Here is an 18,748-nt window from a genome sequence, read left to right on the forward strand (position 1 = left end):
CCCACAAAATGTAGTTGCTTGGAGAGTAGGGCCTGATAGAAGGGGTGGGGAGGAGAGTGGCAGGCACTGAGGCCTCTCCTATCCTATTAGTGAGCAAAGTGCCTTTTATTTTTGCCTCTCTTTGCTCCTGAATAATTTTTCTCATCCTTCATTTTAGGAAAGCCACTTATCTTCTCGATGCTTAGGGTTTCTAGAGATAAGAGATGTTGAAGCTGGAAGGAACTTCATAGCTCATCTTCTTGGTCAGATCCCAGCATGTGCTCTGTATAACACTAGGCTCAAAAGATGCTTCATGAGAAAAAAATCAAGACATTCCACCATTTTCTTTGGATTTAAACTCACACCAGGCTCAAAAGATGCTTCATGAGAAAAAAAATCAAGATATTCCAGCACTTTCTTTGGATCTCAGCTCACACCAGGAGCATACTTCTCAGTGGTTCAATTTGCTTGGCAGGATCTCCGGTCTTCCGCATGGATGGATCTCTGCAGGGTCCAGGGTCCTCTAAATTGGAGGCTCTGAATCAGGGATTCCTGAAAAGGCACAAGAGGGGCCCAGGCATGAACCTCTTGAAATTGTTTGCAAACTTCAGTCAGTGTTGTGTGCCTGTGCATGTGTGTGTGTTCCTGAGTGTCCGTAGATTCTTACAGGTAAATATCACCCGTGAGAATGGATAAGAACCACTGCTTTTTTTTTTTTTTTTGAGACAGAGTCTCACTCTGTCACCCAAGCTGGAGTGCAGTGGCTCAGTCTTGGCTCACTGCAGCCTCTGGGTTCAAGTGATTCTCATGCCTCAGCTTCCTGAGTAGCTGGGATTACAGGTTGCGCCACCATGCTGATTGATTTCTATATTTTTAATAGAGATAGGGTTTTGCCATGTTGGCCAGGCTGGTCTTGAACTCCTGACCTCAAGTGATTCACCCGCTTGGGCCTCCCAAAGTGCTGGAATTATAGGCATGAGCCATCACACCTGGCTAAGAACCACTGCTTTAAAGGGACATTGGTTGACTGTGCCTTCCTAAGGTAAATACCTTCTTGTTTGCTTCCAACTTAAACATTTTATCTGCTACACTCAATAACCATCGAGTATGTTTAAGAGAAAGTGCTTTATATGACAAAGCAGAAAGGCTCTTGATAATAACTTAGAGGCTTCATCCTTGCATTTTTCTCAAGATGAAAACGCTAACATAATGAGCTGTCAAGGTGGGTTCATCAATTGTAACAAATGGGCCACTCCAGTGGAGGATGTTGATCATGGGGGAGGCTGTGCGTGTGTGGGGAGAGGGGATATATGACGTGTCCCTATACCTTCCGTTCAGTTGTGCTGTGAACCTAAAACTGCTCTGAAAAATAAAGTCTATTAAAACAAGCAAACCAGCCAGCTGCAGTGGCTCACTCCTGTAATCCCAGCACTTTGGGAGGCTGAGGTGGGCAGATCGATTGAGCCCAGGAGTTTGTGAAACTCCCTCTCCACAAACAATTTTTGTAAAAATTAGTTGGGTGTGGTGGCACGTGCCTGTAGCCCCAGCTACCGGGGAGGCTGAGGTGGGAGGATTGTTTGAGCCTGGGAGGTTGTAGCTGCAATGAGCCATGATTACGCCACTGCACTCCAGCCTGGGTGACAGAGCAATACCCTGTCTCAAAAAAAAAGTTAAACAGCAACAACAAACCCAAACCAACCAACCAACTAACCGAAACACTAAGAACCAGAGAAGTAAAATATAATTCGCTTGATGCCAGACAGCTAGCCCGGCGAGGACTACAACCTTCCCCTCTTCCTTCTTCACTTCTTTGCTCTCTCTTTTTAAACCCACATTTTAGCAATTCCTCTGCTGTTGGGTCAATAAATCGCCACCTCTAATTTTTTTTTTCTAAGCATTTATTGAGGGCCAAGCACTGTGTTACACATCTCCTCATTAAAATGGTATAGCAACATTTTCTGGTTGATATTATGATCCCATTTTCCAATTTTTACTTTTGAGTGAAGGACATTGATTCTTAGAGATTGTAAGGAACTTGCCCAAGGCTGCCGGCTGGTTAGTGGCAGAGCTGGGATGGGAAAGTCCGTATTTTCCACCGCGCTGTATTAGTGAGGGCTCTTTGTGTCACTTCTGTGCATAACTCCGCCCCAAGTTAAAAGGCTCGCTCCTCTCGACAGTTCCTCCTCCTCCTCCCGCCAGGTCCTCCTCCTCCTCCCGCCAGGTCCTCCTCCTCCTCCTCCTCCTCCTCCTCCTCCCGGGGCCCTGCCCTGCGGGTCTCACCTGCTGCTCCGCGGGGTCCCGGCGGGGGCCGGATAGCGCCCCCTGGCGGCGGGTGGTCGCCCGCGCAGCGCATGCTAATGAGCCCGCGGCGCCGCTCGCGGATTGGCTGGCGCGGATTCCAGCTGCTTTCCAAGTCAGCGGCGCCTAGTGAGAGTCAGGGGGGCCCGGCCCGCGCCCTCCCCGCCCAGCCGCCTCCCCGTCGACGCCCAGGGCTGGGGCGAGCCAGGCTGCCTTTCGAACTTGGGGGGCTTCTCCTCTTATCTTCCACTGGTGCTCTGGCTGTGAATCCATCCAGGGGCCAGGATGACAATCCGACACCAAGGCCAGCAGTACAGGCCGAGGATGGCATTTCTCCAAAAGGTAACTCTGGCCCCTCACCTGGACCCTGGGAGGCGGGCGGGGGACTGCATCTGCGAAGCGTCCGAGGACAAGAGGGGCAGGAGTGGAGGGCAACCCTTTGGGTCGATATGTGCTGCTCGATTTTATTAAGTGACTTCTTTGCTGTGTGTGTCGATATTGATGACTATAATAATTAGGTTTTCATGTGCCCTGTCTTTAGTGGAGAATCTGAAGCCAGCGCTGATGGTCTGCGGGAGGTGAAAACAACCTGTTACTCGGGAGAGGCAGGTTCAGTTCAGGCTGTGGCAGATTTGAGACAGCCTGCTGATATTGTTGTAAGACGACCAGATGTGACATTGCCATTTTTGCCTTTTTTTTCTGATCCCAAACTGCACTATTTTAAAGTGTGTGTGTGTGTACACATAGACCATGAAAATGGGGAGATTTGTAGGATAAAGGGCCACCCCATTTACAATGCCCTGAGAGCCCTCATTTGAGTGTGTCTATCTGTGCATCTCCTGCTGTCTGCGCTGGCGGCAGAAGTCCCAACCTTTTCACTTCCCTTGCGAATGCTTTCCCAGACAAAGTGACAGGGCACGGGGTGTGCACACAGGATGGACATGTGGGAGGGGGAACGCACCTGTGGTGTGATGTGTTTGGGGACAAAGTGGTTCATTTAGTTCTGAGCTTCTGGTATAATCACTGTCTGATGAGATCTACAGAGGATTAGGTCCCGGGTCACATCTTTGTCCTTCCTCCCACCCGTAGCCACTTTTCACAACGTAGTGTCCATCTTCTTAGGCTTATCTTGTTGAGTAGAATTAGTTGAATGTTTTGTGACAAGCTGGGCAATCCCTGAGCCCCTGGAGCTCAGCAAATTTGTATAGTCAGTGACCACTGTCCTGATTTGCCCAGGACTTTCAATGCTAAAACCTGGACAGTCCTGGGGACCCCGAGACAGTTGGTCACATTTGGTCCACCTGTTTCAAGATGCTCTTGCTCATCTTCCGGGTAGCAGAGGTGTGGGTATCATCGTAAAGCAGACAGGCTGAATGTTGTCTCGCTCAGAAAGAACCCTGAGAGCCCGTATTGCAGATACCAGTTACTAAAAGCAGAAGCAACCGCCTAAGTCGGCTATCTCAAAGCCACACATCATCTTCCAGGATTTATCCTAGGACTGCCTCCTCCCAGGCAGGACAGCTTTGGCTTGGAGGCTCAGAGGGTAATTGTCAAGAGATATTCAGTTTGTTTATTGAATCTCTGGCATTCTTTTCCATCATGACTCTTCTCTGGTAGATTCTCCTCTCTTTACCTTGTTCTTCTGACTAGTGTCTTGGTCTCTAGTTTCTCTCCTCCACCCCAGGCTTCCCTCCTCCACCCAAACTGCCCTCCTCCTCCCCAGCCACCCCTCCTTCACCCCAGCATCCCCTCCTCCACCCTAGCATCCCCTCCTCCACCCAAACTGCCCCTCCTCCACCCCAGTATCCCCTCCTCCACCCTAGCCTCCCCTCTTCCACCCAAACTCTCCCTCCTCCACCCTAGTATCCCTTCCTCCACCCTAACCTCTCCCTCCTTCATTCCAGCTCCCCTCTTCCACCCTAACCTCTCCCTCTTCCATTCCAGCTCCCCCTCCTCCACCCCAGCTCTCCCCACTCCACCCCACCTTTCCCTCCTCCACCCCAGCTCCTCTTCCTCCACCCTGTCTTCCCCTTCCTCTACCCCATCCTCCTCCTCCCCAGCCTTCTCCTCCTCCATCCTAACTTACCTCTCCTCTACCCTAACCTCCCCATCCTGCATCCCAGCTCCCCCTCTTCCACCCCCGTCTCCCCTCCTCCATGACATCTTTCCTACACACACTGTTTTTTTCCCCCAAATCAATGGTGACCTCCTTGACCTGAAACCCTCCACTGGCTTCCCACATTCCCAGGATAAAGTCCAACCTTCCCCTGAGCAGCCTGGCTACCCAGGATTCCGCTCCCATCATCTTCCTGGCTTTGCCTCCTGCCTGCCTTCCACACCTGCCGTCTGGGAAACAAAGCAGCCACAGGCACCCCTGGGCTCCTGCCTCAAACACTTCCTTCCTTTTTAGGAACCCGGTGCCCTTTCATGCTTCAGGGTCCATCTGCTGGGAAAGTCCTTTCTCCCCCTCTCGCTTGCCAAGCTCCACTTCTCTTCCCATGCCCAGCTCAGTCACCCCTCGGCTGTGAAGGCTGGTTCTCCTAATGCCCCTGGGCAGGACAGCTCCCTTCTCTGTGCCCTACAGACCCTGCCACACCTCCAGCATTGCTCTTTCCCTAGACCTTGTGCTGGCAAGGGCCCTGTCTGTGTGTCCTGTATATCTATGTATGTATTGGTCATGTCACAGAGCTCCTTGGAACAGGGGGCAGAGTAAAGGTCTGCAGAACAGGTCTCAAGAGCCCGTGCCAGGCGATCCTTAATGAAGAACCAGCTGCATTCGATGTCCAGCTTTCTGGAGAAGGACCTGGAACAAAAAAATGTGGACCTGGGTGCAACTGTCACTCACCACTCATTCCATGCATGCTGTGTCCGTGATGGTGTGTTGGGGGGGCGCATTATGTGCATTATCTTATCTATTTCATAAGCTGGAGGTTATTTATGGTCACCATTTTACAGAGAAGAAAGCTGAGGCTCAGAGAGGCTAAGCGGCTTGCCAGTCACGCAGCACTAGGTGGTGAAACCAAGAAGAAATACAGGAGTGGTCGTTGTATGTCACAACTTGTGATGCAATGCCATGAGCTTTCCCATGATGTAGGGCAGAGTGTGGAGGCTGTGGGAAAGCCTGGCTCAATGTGCTTAGGGACACAGAGCTGAGACCTGAAGGATACATACGTAGGGTTTCCAGGCAGAAAGGGAAAGATGTTTCAGGCAGAGGGAACAGTGTAGGCACAGAGGCATGGGAAAGCTAGTGGGTTTGGGGCCATGTTCTGTAATGGATGGATTTTGAAGTGCAAGGGGAGTGGGAAGCTGGAAAGGAAGGCGGAGGTAGCGGGTGCATATGGGCCTTCAAGACCTTTGAAAGGTTTGGTTTTATCTCGTACGGAGTCACTATAGAAATTGGAATGGGCAAGTGATATGGCATATTTGCAAATTAAGAAGATCACCGGTGGGCCAGATGCAATGGCTCATGCCTGTAATCCCAGCAGTTTGGGAGGCCGAGGTAGGTGGATCATCTGAGATCAGGAGTTTGAGACCAGCCTGGCCAACATGGCAAAACCCTCTGACTACTAAAAATATAAAAATTAGCGGGGCGTGGTGGTGGGCACCTGTAATCCCAGCTACTTGGGAGGCTGAGGCAGGAGAATTGCTTGAACCCGGGAGGTGGAGGTTGCAGTAACCGAGTTCACAAGTTCTTGCCACTACACTACACTCTAGCCTGTGTGACAGAGAGAGACTCTGTCTAAAAAAAAAAAAGGACTACTGGTGTGAGCCAGAGGAATGGGTGGGATGCCTTCTCCCTGAACTAAGAGAGTTCACTCAGGATCCTCCTGTGCCCCTGCAGCTCCAACCTCCTGAGAAATGACAGCTGTCATGGGGCCAGGGGGAGCCATGCTGGTCAGAAAGGACCTTGTGTGATTCCCAAGGTTCTCACACCCATGCCTCCATCTCAGTCTCAATGCAGCCATGGGTCGGCATGCCCACCAGCCATGATGCTTCCCACCTCTGATGCCTGGGCTCATTTAAGATGTGGTAGAAAGAGGCAGAAGGCCCACCTGTTCATGGCTTTGCTGGGGAATTAGCTGATGGCACATGGTGGACAGATGAACACAGGTGGGTGGCCTCCTGTGGTTCCAGCACCCAAGGACTCTTGTTCTGGGGATGGCCCATTCCCCTCTGCAATTACCAGATCACCATCCCAGCCAGTACCACCACTGCCCTTGGGATTCACCATGGATGGACTTTCTTGGAGAAGCCTTCTGGTGACAGCTTTGTTTTCCTGTGTGTCTTCTGGCATCTCTTTTTGCCTGAGAAAAGAATGCAGAAGCAGAAATTTTGAGGATATCCAGGCCGAGTTTGGTATCTCTTGCTTGTAACATTCTTTCATTCAATACAGACACATAATTGGGCACTTATGAGCTAGATGCTGTGCCAGGTGCTGGGAGCACCAAGGAGCTTAGAGTCTAGTGGAGAAAGACAGATGTATAAACAAGGAGACAAGAAGTGTTCCATAGGCTGTGGCAGACATTGTTGGAGGTTACATGTAACATCAAGCAGGGAGTGGTCAGTTCTACCTGGGGTCGGGGGGATCAGGACAGATTTTACAAGGGGGCTTGCAATGGAGTCGAATTATAAGAAGTCAGTAGTTTTTGGCCAGGAGGTTGAGGAAATGAGTGACATTTTAGGCAATACAAAATATGGACATGTGAAGTAGCATGGTGGTCTGGGAGATTGCCTGTGGGTTGGGAGAGCTGGCCCCAAGTGTGCAGGAAGTGAGTTTGGCATTGATGGAGGAGAAGGCTGGTAGGTAAGAAAGGCCCAGATCTGCTGGGTGCAGTGGCACACGCCTGTAATCCCAGTACTTTGGGAGGCCGAGGTAGACGGATCACTAGGTCAGGAGTTCAAGACCAGCCTGGCTAACATGGTGAAACCTTGTTTCTACTAAAAATACACAAATCAGCCGGGCATGCTGGCATGCGCCTGTAATCCTAGCTACTTGGGAGGCTGAGGCAGGAGAATTGCTTGAACCCAGGAGGCAGAGGCTGCAGTGAGCCGAGATCACACCACTGCACTCCAGCCTGGGCGACAGAGTGAGACTCAGTCTCAAAAAAAAAAAAAAAACAACATCCAAAAAACCAAAAACAAACAAACAAAAAGAAAAGCCCAGAACTGGAGGGCTTCCTAGGTCATGTTACAGAGTTTGATGACTTTTGTGTTTAATGAGAAGCTGTTTGACGTTTTAAAATCAGGGATGAATAAGACGAGTTGGTTTATATGCTAGAAAGATGATTCTGGTGAGAGGGAATGAGTAATTCTCAACCTGGGCTGCACTTTAAAAAACATTAATATCAACTCACTCTACTTTGAGTTTCTGATTTACTTGGCCTGGAAGCGAGGCTTAAGCATTGGTCTTTTTATGCCACTGTTTTTTCTCCCTTCCTTTCTTTTTCCTTTTTTGTTTGTTTTTGAGACAGAGTCTGTCTCTGTTGCTCAGGCTGGAGTACAGTGGCGAGATGTTGGCTCACTGTAACCTCTGCCTCCCAGGTCCAAGTGATTCTCCTGCCTCAGCCTCCCAAGTAGCTGGGAATACTGGGACCTGCTACCACGCCTGGCTAATTTTGTGTTTTTAGTAGAGATGGGGTTTCACCATGTTGGTCAGGCTGGTCTCAAACTCCTGACCTCAGGTGATCCACCTGCCCTGCCTCCTAAAGTTCTGGGATTGCAGGTGTAAACCACCAAGCCTGGCCTGGTTTTCTTTTCTTTTCTTTTTTTTTTTTTTTTTTTAACAATTTCTGTTTTTAGAGATAGGGTTTCACTATATTGCCCAGGCTGGATCCTCTCACCTTGGCCTCCTGAGTAATTTCATTTACATGTGCCTGCCATCATGCCAGGCTTAACCATTGCTCTTTTTGAAAAGTTTTCCAGGTGGTTTGAAGGTGCAGTCAGGATGAGAGCCCCCGGGGACATTTGGCAATGTCTAAATACATTTTAGGTTGTCATAACTGGGGTTGCTCCTGGCATCTAGTGGGTGGAAGACCTGAATGCTGCTAAACATCCTACAACACACAGGACAGCCACCCTCACCAACCCCCAAAGAATGATCCAGCTCCAAGCATCGATGGGGCCACGGTTGAGAGCCCTGGGCTAAGGAGCACCCCAGGGGCTGGAGACAGATGCCAGCTGAAAGGCAGAACCTGATAGTCCAGGAAGGGGGTTAGAAGATGTTCCAAGGAGGCAGGATTGAGGGGGCAGAGATGTGTTGAAAACAAAAGCAGTCAGACTGAGCAACATATCAAGACCCATCTCTATAAGAAAAGTAAAAAATTAGCTGGGGGTGAGGAGCGGTGGCTCACGCCTTTATCCCAGCACTTTGGGAGGCCAAGGTGGGTGGATCACTTGAGCCCAGGTGTTCGAGACTAGCCTGGGCAACATGGTGAAACCCTGTCTCTACCAAAAATACACACACACACACAAATGAGCTGGGCATGCTGACAGGCACCTCTAGTCCCAGCTACTAGGGAGGCTGAGGTGTGAGAATCACTTGAACCCAGGAGGCAGAGGTTGCAGTGACCCAGGATTGTGCCACTGCACTCCAGCCTGGGCGACAGAGCCAGACTCTGTCTCAAAAAAAAAAAAAAAAATTAGCTGGGCAGGGTGGCACATGCCTGTGGTCTTAGCTATGGGATGCTAAAGCAGGAGGATCACTTATGCCCAGGAGTTTGAGGCCACAGTGAGCTATGATCGTGCCACTGCACTCCAGCCTGAAAAAAAAAAAAAAAAAGGAAACAAAAGTAGATTCAACAAAAGTTGGCCACATCTTGGCTGGGGTCACCTGGAATGATTCCCAGGCTTTTGACCACGGTGGGAAGAGCCGATGTTGGAGAAAGAATACGGAGCACTGGTTAGGGTATGGTGCTCATGAGTGTCTGAGCGTCTGGGAGACATCAGGTGAGACAGCGGGAGGGTGGCTGGACTCTGTGTGGCCAGGCTTATTAGCAGGAGCACATCCTCCTCTGTTAGAAAAACAACTCTGTGGTTCTGGGTCACTTTTTCCATCTTTGTATAGAAAAGTACCGATTATTATTGTTCCCCCGGGAACCTTCTCCAGCTTAAAGGAAAATTCCAGCCTCAGAGATCTTCCACAGTGAGTGACAGCTCCTTAATGTGAGGAGCATCGTGGGCGTGGTGGGTGGGATGTCAGAGCCATCAAAGCCCTCATTTCTGATCCCTCTGTGATGTCGGGGTTCCCTGGCACGCCCACTGTCATGCCTCAGCACGTTGGCATCTGAGAGAGGAAAGGTGCAGCTGACACCCTGACCCCCTTCTCCCCGACACGGGGTCAGACAGGGTCCCGCGGTGGCCTGGTTGTGCAGCGCTGACATGTTGCCTGGGAACGAAGCGGGGCTGATGCTTTGTCTTGGGAGGAGCTGGGAAGCAGAGTCTGTTTGGGAATGAGAGTGTTGGTCTTTGAGGGTGAGGATGCCCCCAAGGACACAAGGAGGAGAGTGCAAGGTCTGCCGAAGTTTGCAGCAGAATAGCAAGAGCATCTCACTCCCTGGAGAACTTGGGAAACAGTTCAGATTCTCTCCCCTCTGTGCAGGGGAAGGGATGTTTCTGATTGAATATAGGACACAGAGTCTGTATGAGTTTGTAGGGCTGTCGTCACAAAGATCCGTAGACTGAGTGGCTTAAGCAAAAGAAACTTCTTGGCTGACAGTTCTGGAGGCTGGAAGTCTGAGATCAAAGTGTGGCATGGTTGGCTTCTCCTGAAGCTTCTCTCCTTGGCTCGCAGATGGCCGTCTTCTCTCTGTTCTCACATCATCTTCCTTCTGTGTCTATCTGTGTCCTAATCTGTTCTCATAAAGACACTGGTCATAGGGGATTAGGGTCCACTCCATGACCTCATTTCACCTCTTTATTTTATTTTGTTATTTTTATTGAGAATGAGTCTCACTCTGTTGCCCAGGCTGGAGTGCGATGGCGAGATCTCGGCTCACTACAACCTCCGCCTCCCGGGTTTAAGCGATTCTTCTGCCTCAGCCTCTAGAGCAGCTGGGACTACAGGAGCCCGCCACCATGCCTGGCTAATTTTTTTGTATTTTTAGTAGAGATGGGGTTTCACCTTATTGGCCAGGCTGGTCTCGAACTCCTGACCTTGTGATCTACCGGCCTTGGCCTCCCGAAGTGCTGGGATTACAGGCATGAGCCATTGTGCCCAGCCTTATTTTTACTTTTTTGAGACTGAGTCTCACTCTATTGACCAGGCTGGCGTGCAGTGGCTTGATATCGGCTCACTGCAACCTCTGCCTCCTGGGTTCAAGTGATTCTCCTGCCTCAGATCCTGAGTAGCTGGGATTGTAGCCTGCCACCACTCCTGGCTATATATATATATTTTTGTATTTTTAATAGAGATGAGGTTTGCCATGTTGGCCAGGCTGGTCTCGAACTGCTCACCTTGAGTGATCTGCCCATCTCAGCCTCCCAAATTGCTGGGATTACAGGTGTGAGCCACTGCACCTGGCCTCATTTCACCTCTTTAAAGACCTTATCTTCAAAAGCAGTCACAGTCTGAGGTACTGGGGTTAGGACTTCAATGTACGAATTTGTAGGGGGACGCAGTTCAGCCCATAGAGCTAGAGTTCTGTGGTTTCCTGGAGAGACTGAGGAGACGCCTCAGAGGAATTTGTATGGGGAAAGGTCTGAGGAAAAAGGATGGGGATCCCAATGGGCCGAACTCCCTCAAAATGTTCCCGAGGTCCACGTGACGTTCCCTCCTCCCACCCAGCCCTTCTTTCTGTGAAGGGTGACACACCTGCTAGAAAGAAATCTGACTCCCCTCATTGTGTTTTTAAAATAACTCTCATTATTCCTCCTCTGAAGGTTATTTTCAAACTCTCTATAACTCGAGTTTTTTTTTAAATGCAAAGACAAGGAATCAAATCTGCCAACTTTCTATCGGAGAAACTCGGGTTTCTAACTTTTAAAGTGGGATTATATGTCTTCTCCAATATATGGGCTCCCTGTTTTTATAACATGCTGTTGTTACATCTAATAAAAACCATTTTGAATGAAGGCAGCCTTTCATCCAGCAGCTAATGTGGGAAAAAGGAGTCTTGGGCCCTCATATTAGAAAATCTTGGCTGGGCATGGTGGCTCATGCCTGTAATCCCAGCACTTTGGGAGGCCAAGGTGGGCGGATCATGAGGTCAAGAGATCGAGACCATCCTGGCAAACATGGTGAAACCCCGTCTCTACTAAAAATACAAAAATTAGCTGGGTTTGGTGGCACACGCCTGTAGTCCCAGCTACTTGGGAGGCCAAGGCAGGAGAATCACTTGAACCCAGGAAGCGGAGGTTGCAATGAGCTGAGATCCACCACTGCACTCCAGCTTGGCAACAGAGCAAGACTCTGTCTCAAAAAAAAAAAAAAAAAAAAAAGAAAATCTTGGCCGGGCGCGGTGGCTCACGCCTGTAATCCCAGTAATTTGGGAGGCTGAGGTGGGCAGATCACTTGAGGTCAGGAGTTTGAGACCAGCCTGGACAACATGGTGAAACCTCGTCTCTACTAAAATACAAAAAATTAGCATAGTGGTGCACGCCTGTAGTCCCAGCTTCTTGGGAGGCTGAGGCACAAGAACTGCTTGAGCCCAGGAGGTGGAGGTTACAGTGAGCCAAGATCATGCCACTACACTCCAGCTTGGGCTACAGAGTGAGACTCCGTCTCAAAAACAAACAAACAAAAAAGAAAATCAGGCACTTCTTGGGTACCATGGAGACTTGAGATCATAGTTAGTGACAGAAGGAGTCACTCCTGCAGCCTGTTGGCTCCTCAGTTCCCTGGGCCACCCCCAGGAGCAGCAGTTGTACCTCCTAGCGCCCTGCAAACACCCTCCTGGGGTTGTCCCTTTGCTCCCCTTATTGGTGGTGGACCTATAGCTGACCCAGTGACCTCAGATGCCGCGAAGTCCTGACACTGCAGATGGCCAAGGACTATGGCTCTGAGTCAAGCCAAAATAAATATTTTCTGTTCCAAAACAATTCTGTGAGCTGAGAATGTGTCCATGCAGAGGAAGCTGACAGTCAGTCTTGCACTGGGAGTCCCCGGAGCTGCCTGGGGTCTGCACACTGGCTGGCTCTGTACTCAAAGTGGCCTCAGCTGTGTACCTGCCCTTGGCCCATTTCTCGAAATCATGGTTCAGCTGCAAATGCTGGTTTAGCAACAAAGATTGAAATAGGGAATCTCACCCCTCAGCATCAAGTTAGGTCATGGTCCCACGCTCCTTGGGAAGGTGGGAGATTCCCAGCTTCAGGCTGCCTGAGTGACAGGTGGCAGGTAGCATTTTTCCACTTCAGGACTCCCTTGAATGACCCGTCACCTTGAATGCACCTAGATCATTCTCTCTCTCTTTTAGAAACTTTTTATTTATTTTATTTTTTTTGAGACACAGTCTCACTCTGTTACCCAGGCTGGAGTGTGGTGGCATGATCTCAGCTCACTGCAACCTCCACCTCCCAGGTTCAAGTGATTCTCCTGCCTCAGCCTCCTGAGTAGCTGGGATTACAGGCATGCGCCATCACACCTGGCTAATTTTTGTATTTTTTGTAGAGACGGGGTTTCACCATGTTGGCCAGGCTGGTGTCGAACTCCTGCCCTCAAATGATCTGTCTGCCTCACCCTCCCAAAGTGCAGGGATTACAGGCATGAGCCACTGTGCCCGGCCTCTCTTTAAGAAATTTTTATTTTATTGTGGTAAGAACATCTAACATGAGATCTACCCTTTCAAAACTTTAAGTGCACAATACAATATTGTTGACGAGGTACAATGTTGTACAGCAGATGTCTAGAATGTATTCATCTCATTTAACTGAAAGTTCTTTATGTCTGTTGAGTAGCAACTCCCCATTTTCCCTTCTCCCTAACCCGTGGCAACCACCATTCTGATATTTGATCTATGAATTTGTCTATTCTAGGTACTTCATGTAAGTGGAATCGTGTGGTATTTGTCCTTCTGTGACTGGCCTATTTCACTTAGCATAATTAACCCTAGGTTCATCCATTTGCTTGCATATTGCAGAATTTCCTTCTTTTCAAAAGCCAAACAATGTTCTTTTGTATGCATAGAACACATTTTCTTTGTTCATCTGACAGTGGACACTTAGGTTATTTCCACATTTTGGCTAATGTGTATAGTGCTGCAGTGAACATGGGGGTGCAGGTATCTTTTCCAGAGCCTGATTTCAATTCTTTTGGATACATACCCAGAAGTGGTATTGTTGGGTGCTGTGGTAGTTCTATTTTTAATTTTTCTGATGAACCTCCATACTGTTTTCCACAGCAGCTGCACCATTTTACATTTCTACCAACAGTGCACAGGGTTCCAATTTCAATCTCTTTCCATTTCTGAATTAAGAAACCTGAGTCCTTCTTATACCACCCCTCCCTTGGAGTGCAGCCTGGTCCTCACCATCTAGGGAGATTCTGTTGGCCCTCTCTGCACTCTTTTTGGGATCATCTCAGCCAGTCTGCATTTGCTATTTTTTTTGTGGGTGGGGGTGGGGAGGAGGACGAGGGCTCCCTGTGTTGCCCAGGCTGGTTTCGAACTCCTGGGCTCAAGTGATCTTCCTGCCTCAGCCTTCCGGGTAGCTGGGATTACAGGCATGAGCTACCGTGTCTGACTTGCAATTGCTATTTCATAAATACTTTGTGCACTGAATGATATGAAATACTTTATATGCTTAATTTCATTTAGTCTTCACAATATCCCTATGATGATTGGTTTTGGTGGTTTTTTTTTTTTTTGAGACAGGGTCTCTCTCTGTTGTGCAGACAGGAGTGCAGTGATGTGATCTCAGCTCATTGCAACCTCTGCCTCCCGGGTTCAAGTGATTTTCCTGCCTCAGCCTTCTGAGTAGCTGGGATTGTAGGCGCCCACCATCATGCCCGGCTAATTTTTTTTTTTGGTATTTTTAATAGAGACGAGTTTTTGCCACGTTGGCCAGGCTGGTCTTGAACTCCTGACCTCAAGTGATCCACACGCCTTGGCCTCCTAAAATGCTGAGATTACAGGCATGAGCCATCGCACCAGGCCTGATACTATTGCAAGCTCTATTTTACAGATAGATGAGTCCTACTGAAATTTAGCAATTTACTGAAAGCTTCTAGCTTCTAAATTGGAGCAGAGATGTGAACTGAACTTTCTCTATATTCAGACTCCTAGCTTTCATATTAGTTAACTTTTTATTTTCATGTAACTGTCTGCTCAACTTTCTGAAGACTGGGTGTATGTCTTTTACCTTGTATCCTTGCAATGCAGCGTTCTTAATACATGCTCAAAAAATACCTATACTTATTTGGTTTGTTGACCTGGGTTTCTATTCCTGGGCACCTAAACACAACCCTGCATGCAAAGTTTCAAAATGTATTAGTATGAATGCTACTAATATTAATAATTTTAACCATAATAATGAACATATGTCTCTCCTGATAAAGCATATATCTTCATGCATACATAACATATATCTCTCCTTATAGAGCGTTTTACATAATTCTAAGGGATTATAAAGTCACAAATTAATTAAATTCTAAGAGATTATAGAATTATTTAGTAGTCCACATCATGGTCCCCATTTTATGGAGAGAAAGGAGATTCAGAGAGGTTAAGTGAGTTGCCCAAGATCCTACAGTTAATAGAGAAAGGAAATCCCACAGAGACTGAGTGCTTTTTCTTTGGATTGCAAGCAAGCACCTTCAGATCATAAAAGGATTTTGTAAATTGTAATGAGCTAGACAGTGTTGGGAGATGTTGTTTAATTCAATGCCAGGAGACTAATGATGGTGTAAGCAAGGTGGCTAAACAGAGGGGAAGCAGGTAAATGGATGAGATGTTTTACTTTGGGTAATGGCGGGAATGTGGACAGACTGGGTGTGAGAGCAGCCATCCACGTGGATGTCCAGCTGCACGCAGCAGCCCAGACCTTAGGAGAAAGCCCTGGGCCAGGGGAAGGCAGGAAAGGGCTTTGTTTCCTGCTGGTGGTTCATGTTCTGTGCTTCTGCTCCTGTGGCCCTTCTGCCTGGAACACCCTCACCCATGCTCCTTTTCTCTTTCTGCTTCCTACTCCTTGCTAATCTTTGTAAAATTCAACCTGGGAGGCCGGGTGCAGTGGCTCATGCCTGTAATCCCAGCACTTTGGGAGGTCAAAGCGGGTGGATCATTTGAGGTCAGGAGTTTGAGACCCGCCGGGCCAACATGGTAAAACCCTGTTTCTACTAAAAATACAAAAATTAGCTGGGCGTGGTGGCAGGCGCCTGTAATCCCAGCTACTCGGGAGGCTGAGGCAAGAGAATCGCTTGAACTCGGGAGGCGGAGATTGCAGTGGGCCGAGATCACACCACTGCACTCCAGCCTGAGCAACTGAGCGAGACTCAGTCTAAAAAAGAAAAAAAAAAAAAAATCAACCTAGGAGGAGTCCTTCCCTCCTGCCCAGCTCTAGGCACTGCTGTGTTCACATGACACCATAGACTCACCCTTGCCATTGCGCATTCTGCATTGTCCTAGAATACCCTTGCACTGGTCAGTGAGATCTTTGGGCTCAAGGACCACAGCTTCTTCTTTCTGGTTTCCCAGAGTTGACCGTGACTGTGCCTGGATGTTGAATGACCAACTGACCATTGGCAAGCACATCTGGGGCAGGGGGAGTAGACAGCTTTCCCATTAGTGAGGGCTTTTCTAGGGGAACATGAAGTTTGAAACCTCTGCACATGAAGCTTTGTCAAGGTCAGTAGCAAACACCCAATAACAAGAGAAACACCTGGGTTTTCTCTAGTCATCTTTGTTGACTAGTGTCAAACATCTACTTTGTTTAAAAAAAAAAATCCTTCACACCGGGTGTGGTGGCTCACGCCTGTAATGCCAGCACTTTGGGAGGCTGAGGCAGGTGGCTCACTTGAGGTCAGGAGTTCGAGACCAGCCTCGCCAACATGGCAAAACCCCGTCTCTACTAAAAATACAAAAGTTGACCGGGCGTGGTGCCGTGTGTCTGTAATCCCAGCCACTCGGGAGGCTGAGGCAGGACAATTGCTTAAGCCCAGGAAGTGGCGGTTGCGGTGAGCCAAGATCGTGCCACTGCATTCCAGCCTAGGCGACAGACGGAGACCTGTCTCAAAAAACAAACAAACAAACAAAAAATTCCTTCAGCTGATATTATTTCCATTTGATTTTTTCAAGTGGGAAATAATTTTTAATAATAAAAATAAAAAAACAACTCTAAAGGTAGTCAGGGCTGTCCTTGCGGCTGCCTTCCCCCAGTTCAGGCTTCCTTGGACAGTTTGTTGATTCTCTTTAGCTTCAACTCTCCCTGACATTCATGGCTCTAATTCATATCTCTGACCCTGTCTCTTCTGAACCTGGGGCAGTCATTTCCAATCACCTCCCAGACATTGTGGGAATCTCAGCAGCCCCTTACAGTCGACCTTCCAAGGCAGATACCTTTGCTTCCAGAAGTGGCTTCTTCTTTTGCACTTTTTAGTTTGGTAGCTGGTAACTCTGGTCGTATGTTATAAACCTTGGCATTATTCTGTGTCACCCTTAGTGAACCATTCAATCACTTGCAAATGCAGTTTATTTTTGCTCTTCTAGGGCTCTGAAAGTCATACCTCCTTACCATCTTCCCGGCCACAGTTTCATTTATTTATTAATTCACACATCACCTGCTTGCTGGGTACTACCTATGTGCCAGGCATGCTTCCTGACACTTGACATCCAGCAGCAAACAACAACAGACAAAGACCCCCAGGAAGAGCTTACTTTCCAGGAGCTAGGGGAGATGCACCATCAACAATGTGTTAACTAGGTCAATTATTTTGTATGTTTGAAGAACACGCATGCTCTCAAGAAAAGGAGCAGGGCGTCAGGAGTGCCAAGGGTGGAGTTCAGGGTTGCAGCTTTAGGAATGGTCAGGGTGGGCCTCCTGAGACCGTCAGAAGGGGAAGGAGGTGAGGAGGGAGTCAAGTTGGTCTCTTGCGAAGACTGGCCCAGGTAGAGGGAACAGCCAGAGCATGGGACCTGCCCAAGGCTGGCTGGGAGTGTCGTTGGTATGGCTGGGGGAAGGAAGGTGGCCAGTGTGGCTGGATCAGAGGGAGCTGGTGGGGAGTGGTAGGAAAGAAGTCAGAGAGGAATGAGGTCCCGAACATGTAGACCAGTAGGGGAACTTTATCATTTACTCGGAGTCAAGTGGCCCTTGCAGTGGAAGAGCCACGCATAAGAGTGACATATTCTAAAATAATGGAAAGCCCATCTGGCTGCTCTGCTGAGAATATGAAGAGTGGGAGTGTTAAGGGTTGAAGCGCTGTCACTTCTTTTCTTGTTTTAAAAGAGACAGGGTCTCGCTCTGTCACCCAGGCTGAGTGCAGTGGTGCGATCATAGCTCACTGTAGCCTGGAACTCCTGGGCTCAAGTGATCCTCCTGCCTCAGCCTCCCAAGTAGCTGGGAACTACAGGCATGTGCCACCATGCCCAGATAATTTTTAAGTTTTTCGTAGAGGCAGGGTCTCGCTATGTTGCCCAGGCAGGTCAGAAACTCCTGGGCTCAAGCGATCCTCCTGCCTCTGCCTCCCAGATCTTGGGATTACAGATGTGAGCCACTGTGTCTGGTCACTGTCGTTTCTCACCTGGGCTGTATGCAATAGCTTTGAATAGGTCACTGCACTTTTTTCTACCTCTGCAAACTTCTTCACACTTCAGTGTTCTTCTCTCTGTCATGGGCCAAATTTCCAAAATGCTCTCGAGGAACAGTCACTGGAACAAAATCCACACTGCAGGGGTGGCTTTGAGGTCCATGTGATCTGGCCTCCACTGGCTTTTCCAGCTGCAATTCCTGCTGTTTTCTGTTCCACTAACCCCGGGAGCTGTCATCCTTCCATGTCTTTGCCCACGGTGTTCTCTCACTTTCTGTTCAGCAAAATCCTTTCTCGTTAAGCTCCATCTTTCCTTAAAAGCCACCCCAGAATATCTCAGTCAGGATGAATCTGCGAGTCTTCACACGCAGGGATGGGATCTGTGTCTGTGGAGCACATCTTAGTCCTGGCTGCATTAGAGTCACTCAGTGCCCACCTGGCTCCTGTACCAGATGGGGAACCCCTGTGTCCACCTTTGCATTTTGAGGTCCCTCTCAGTGCAGTGGAAATGGCCCTGCACAACTTTCAAAATTGTTCTCGTCAGTCGGCTTTTTCCTGTTCTGTCTTGCAGATTGAAGTGCTCGTGAAGGACATGCAGAACCCGGAGACAGGGGTCCGAATGCAGAACCAGAGGGTCCTGGTCACCAGCGTTCCTCATGCCATGACAGGTGATGTAGCTTGCACTTTAGTCTTGGCCTGGAATAGACGCCACAGGCCCAATACGGCCCACCTCCTGTGTTTGTAAAAAACTTTATTTTTGGCCAGGTGCAGTGGCTCACGCCTGTAATCCCAGCACTTTGG

General features: G+C 48.8%; 1 protein-coding gene across 2 annotated transcripts in view; it reads left to right on the forward strand.

Annotated features, from left to right (window-relative positions):
• Window positions 1-2,376: 2,376 nt before the first annotated feature.
• The window catches only part of RGS9 (regulator of G protein signaling 9), a 90,272-nt gene continuing 73,900 nt past the window's right edge, over window positions 2,377-18,748 (forward strand). For both annotated transcript variants that reach the window (XM_002827735.4, XM_009251962.4), the window contains exons 1-2: window positions 2,377-2,619; window positions 18,519-18,615. In XM_002827735.4, the coding sequence (XP_002827781.4) occupies window positions 2,563-2,619; window positions 18,519-18,615 (154 nt within the window). In that variant the 5' untranslated portion in view covers window positions 2,377-2,562. The remainder of the gene's footprint in view (window positions 2,620-18,518; window positions 18,616-18,748) is intronic.

This window comes from Pongo abelii, chromosome 19, assembly GCF_028885655.2.
Source record: "Pongo abelii isolate AG06213 chromosome 19, NHGRI_mPonAbe1-v2.0_pri, whole genome shotgun sequence".
Lineage (NCBI taxonomy): Eukaryota > Metazoa > Chordata > Mammalia > Primates > Hominidae > Pongo > Pongo abelii.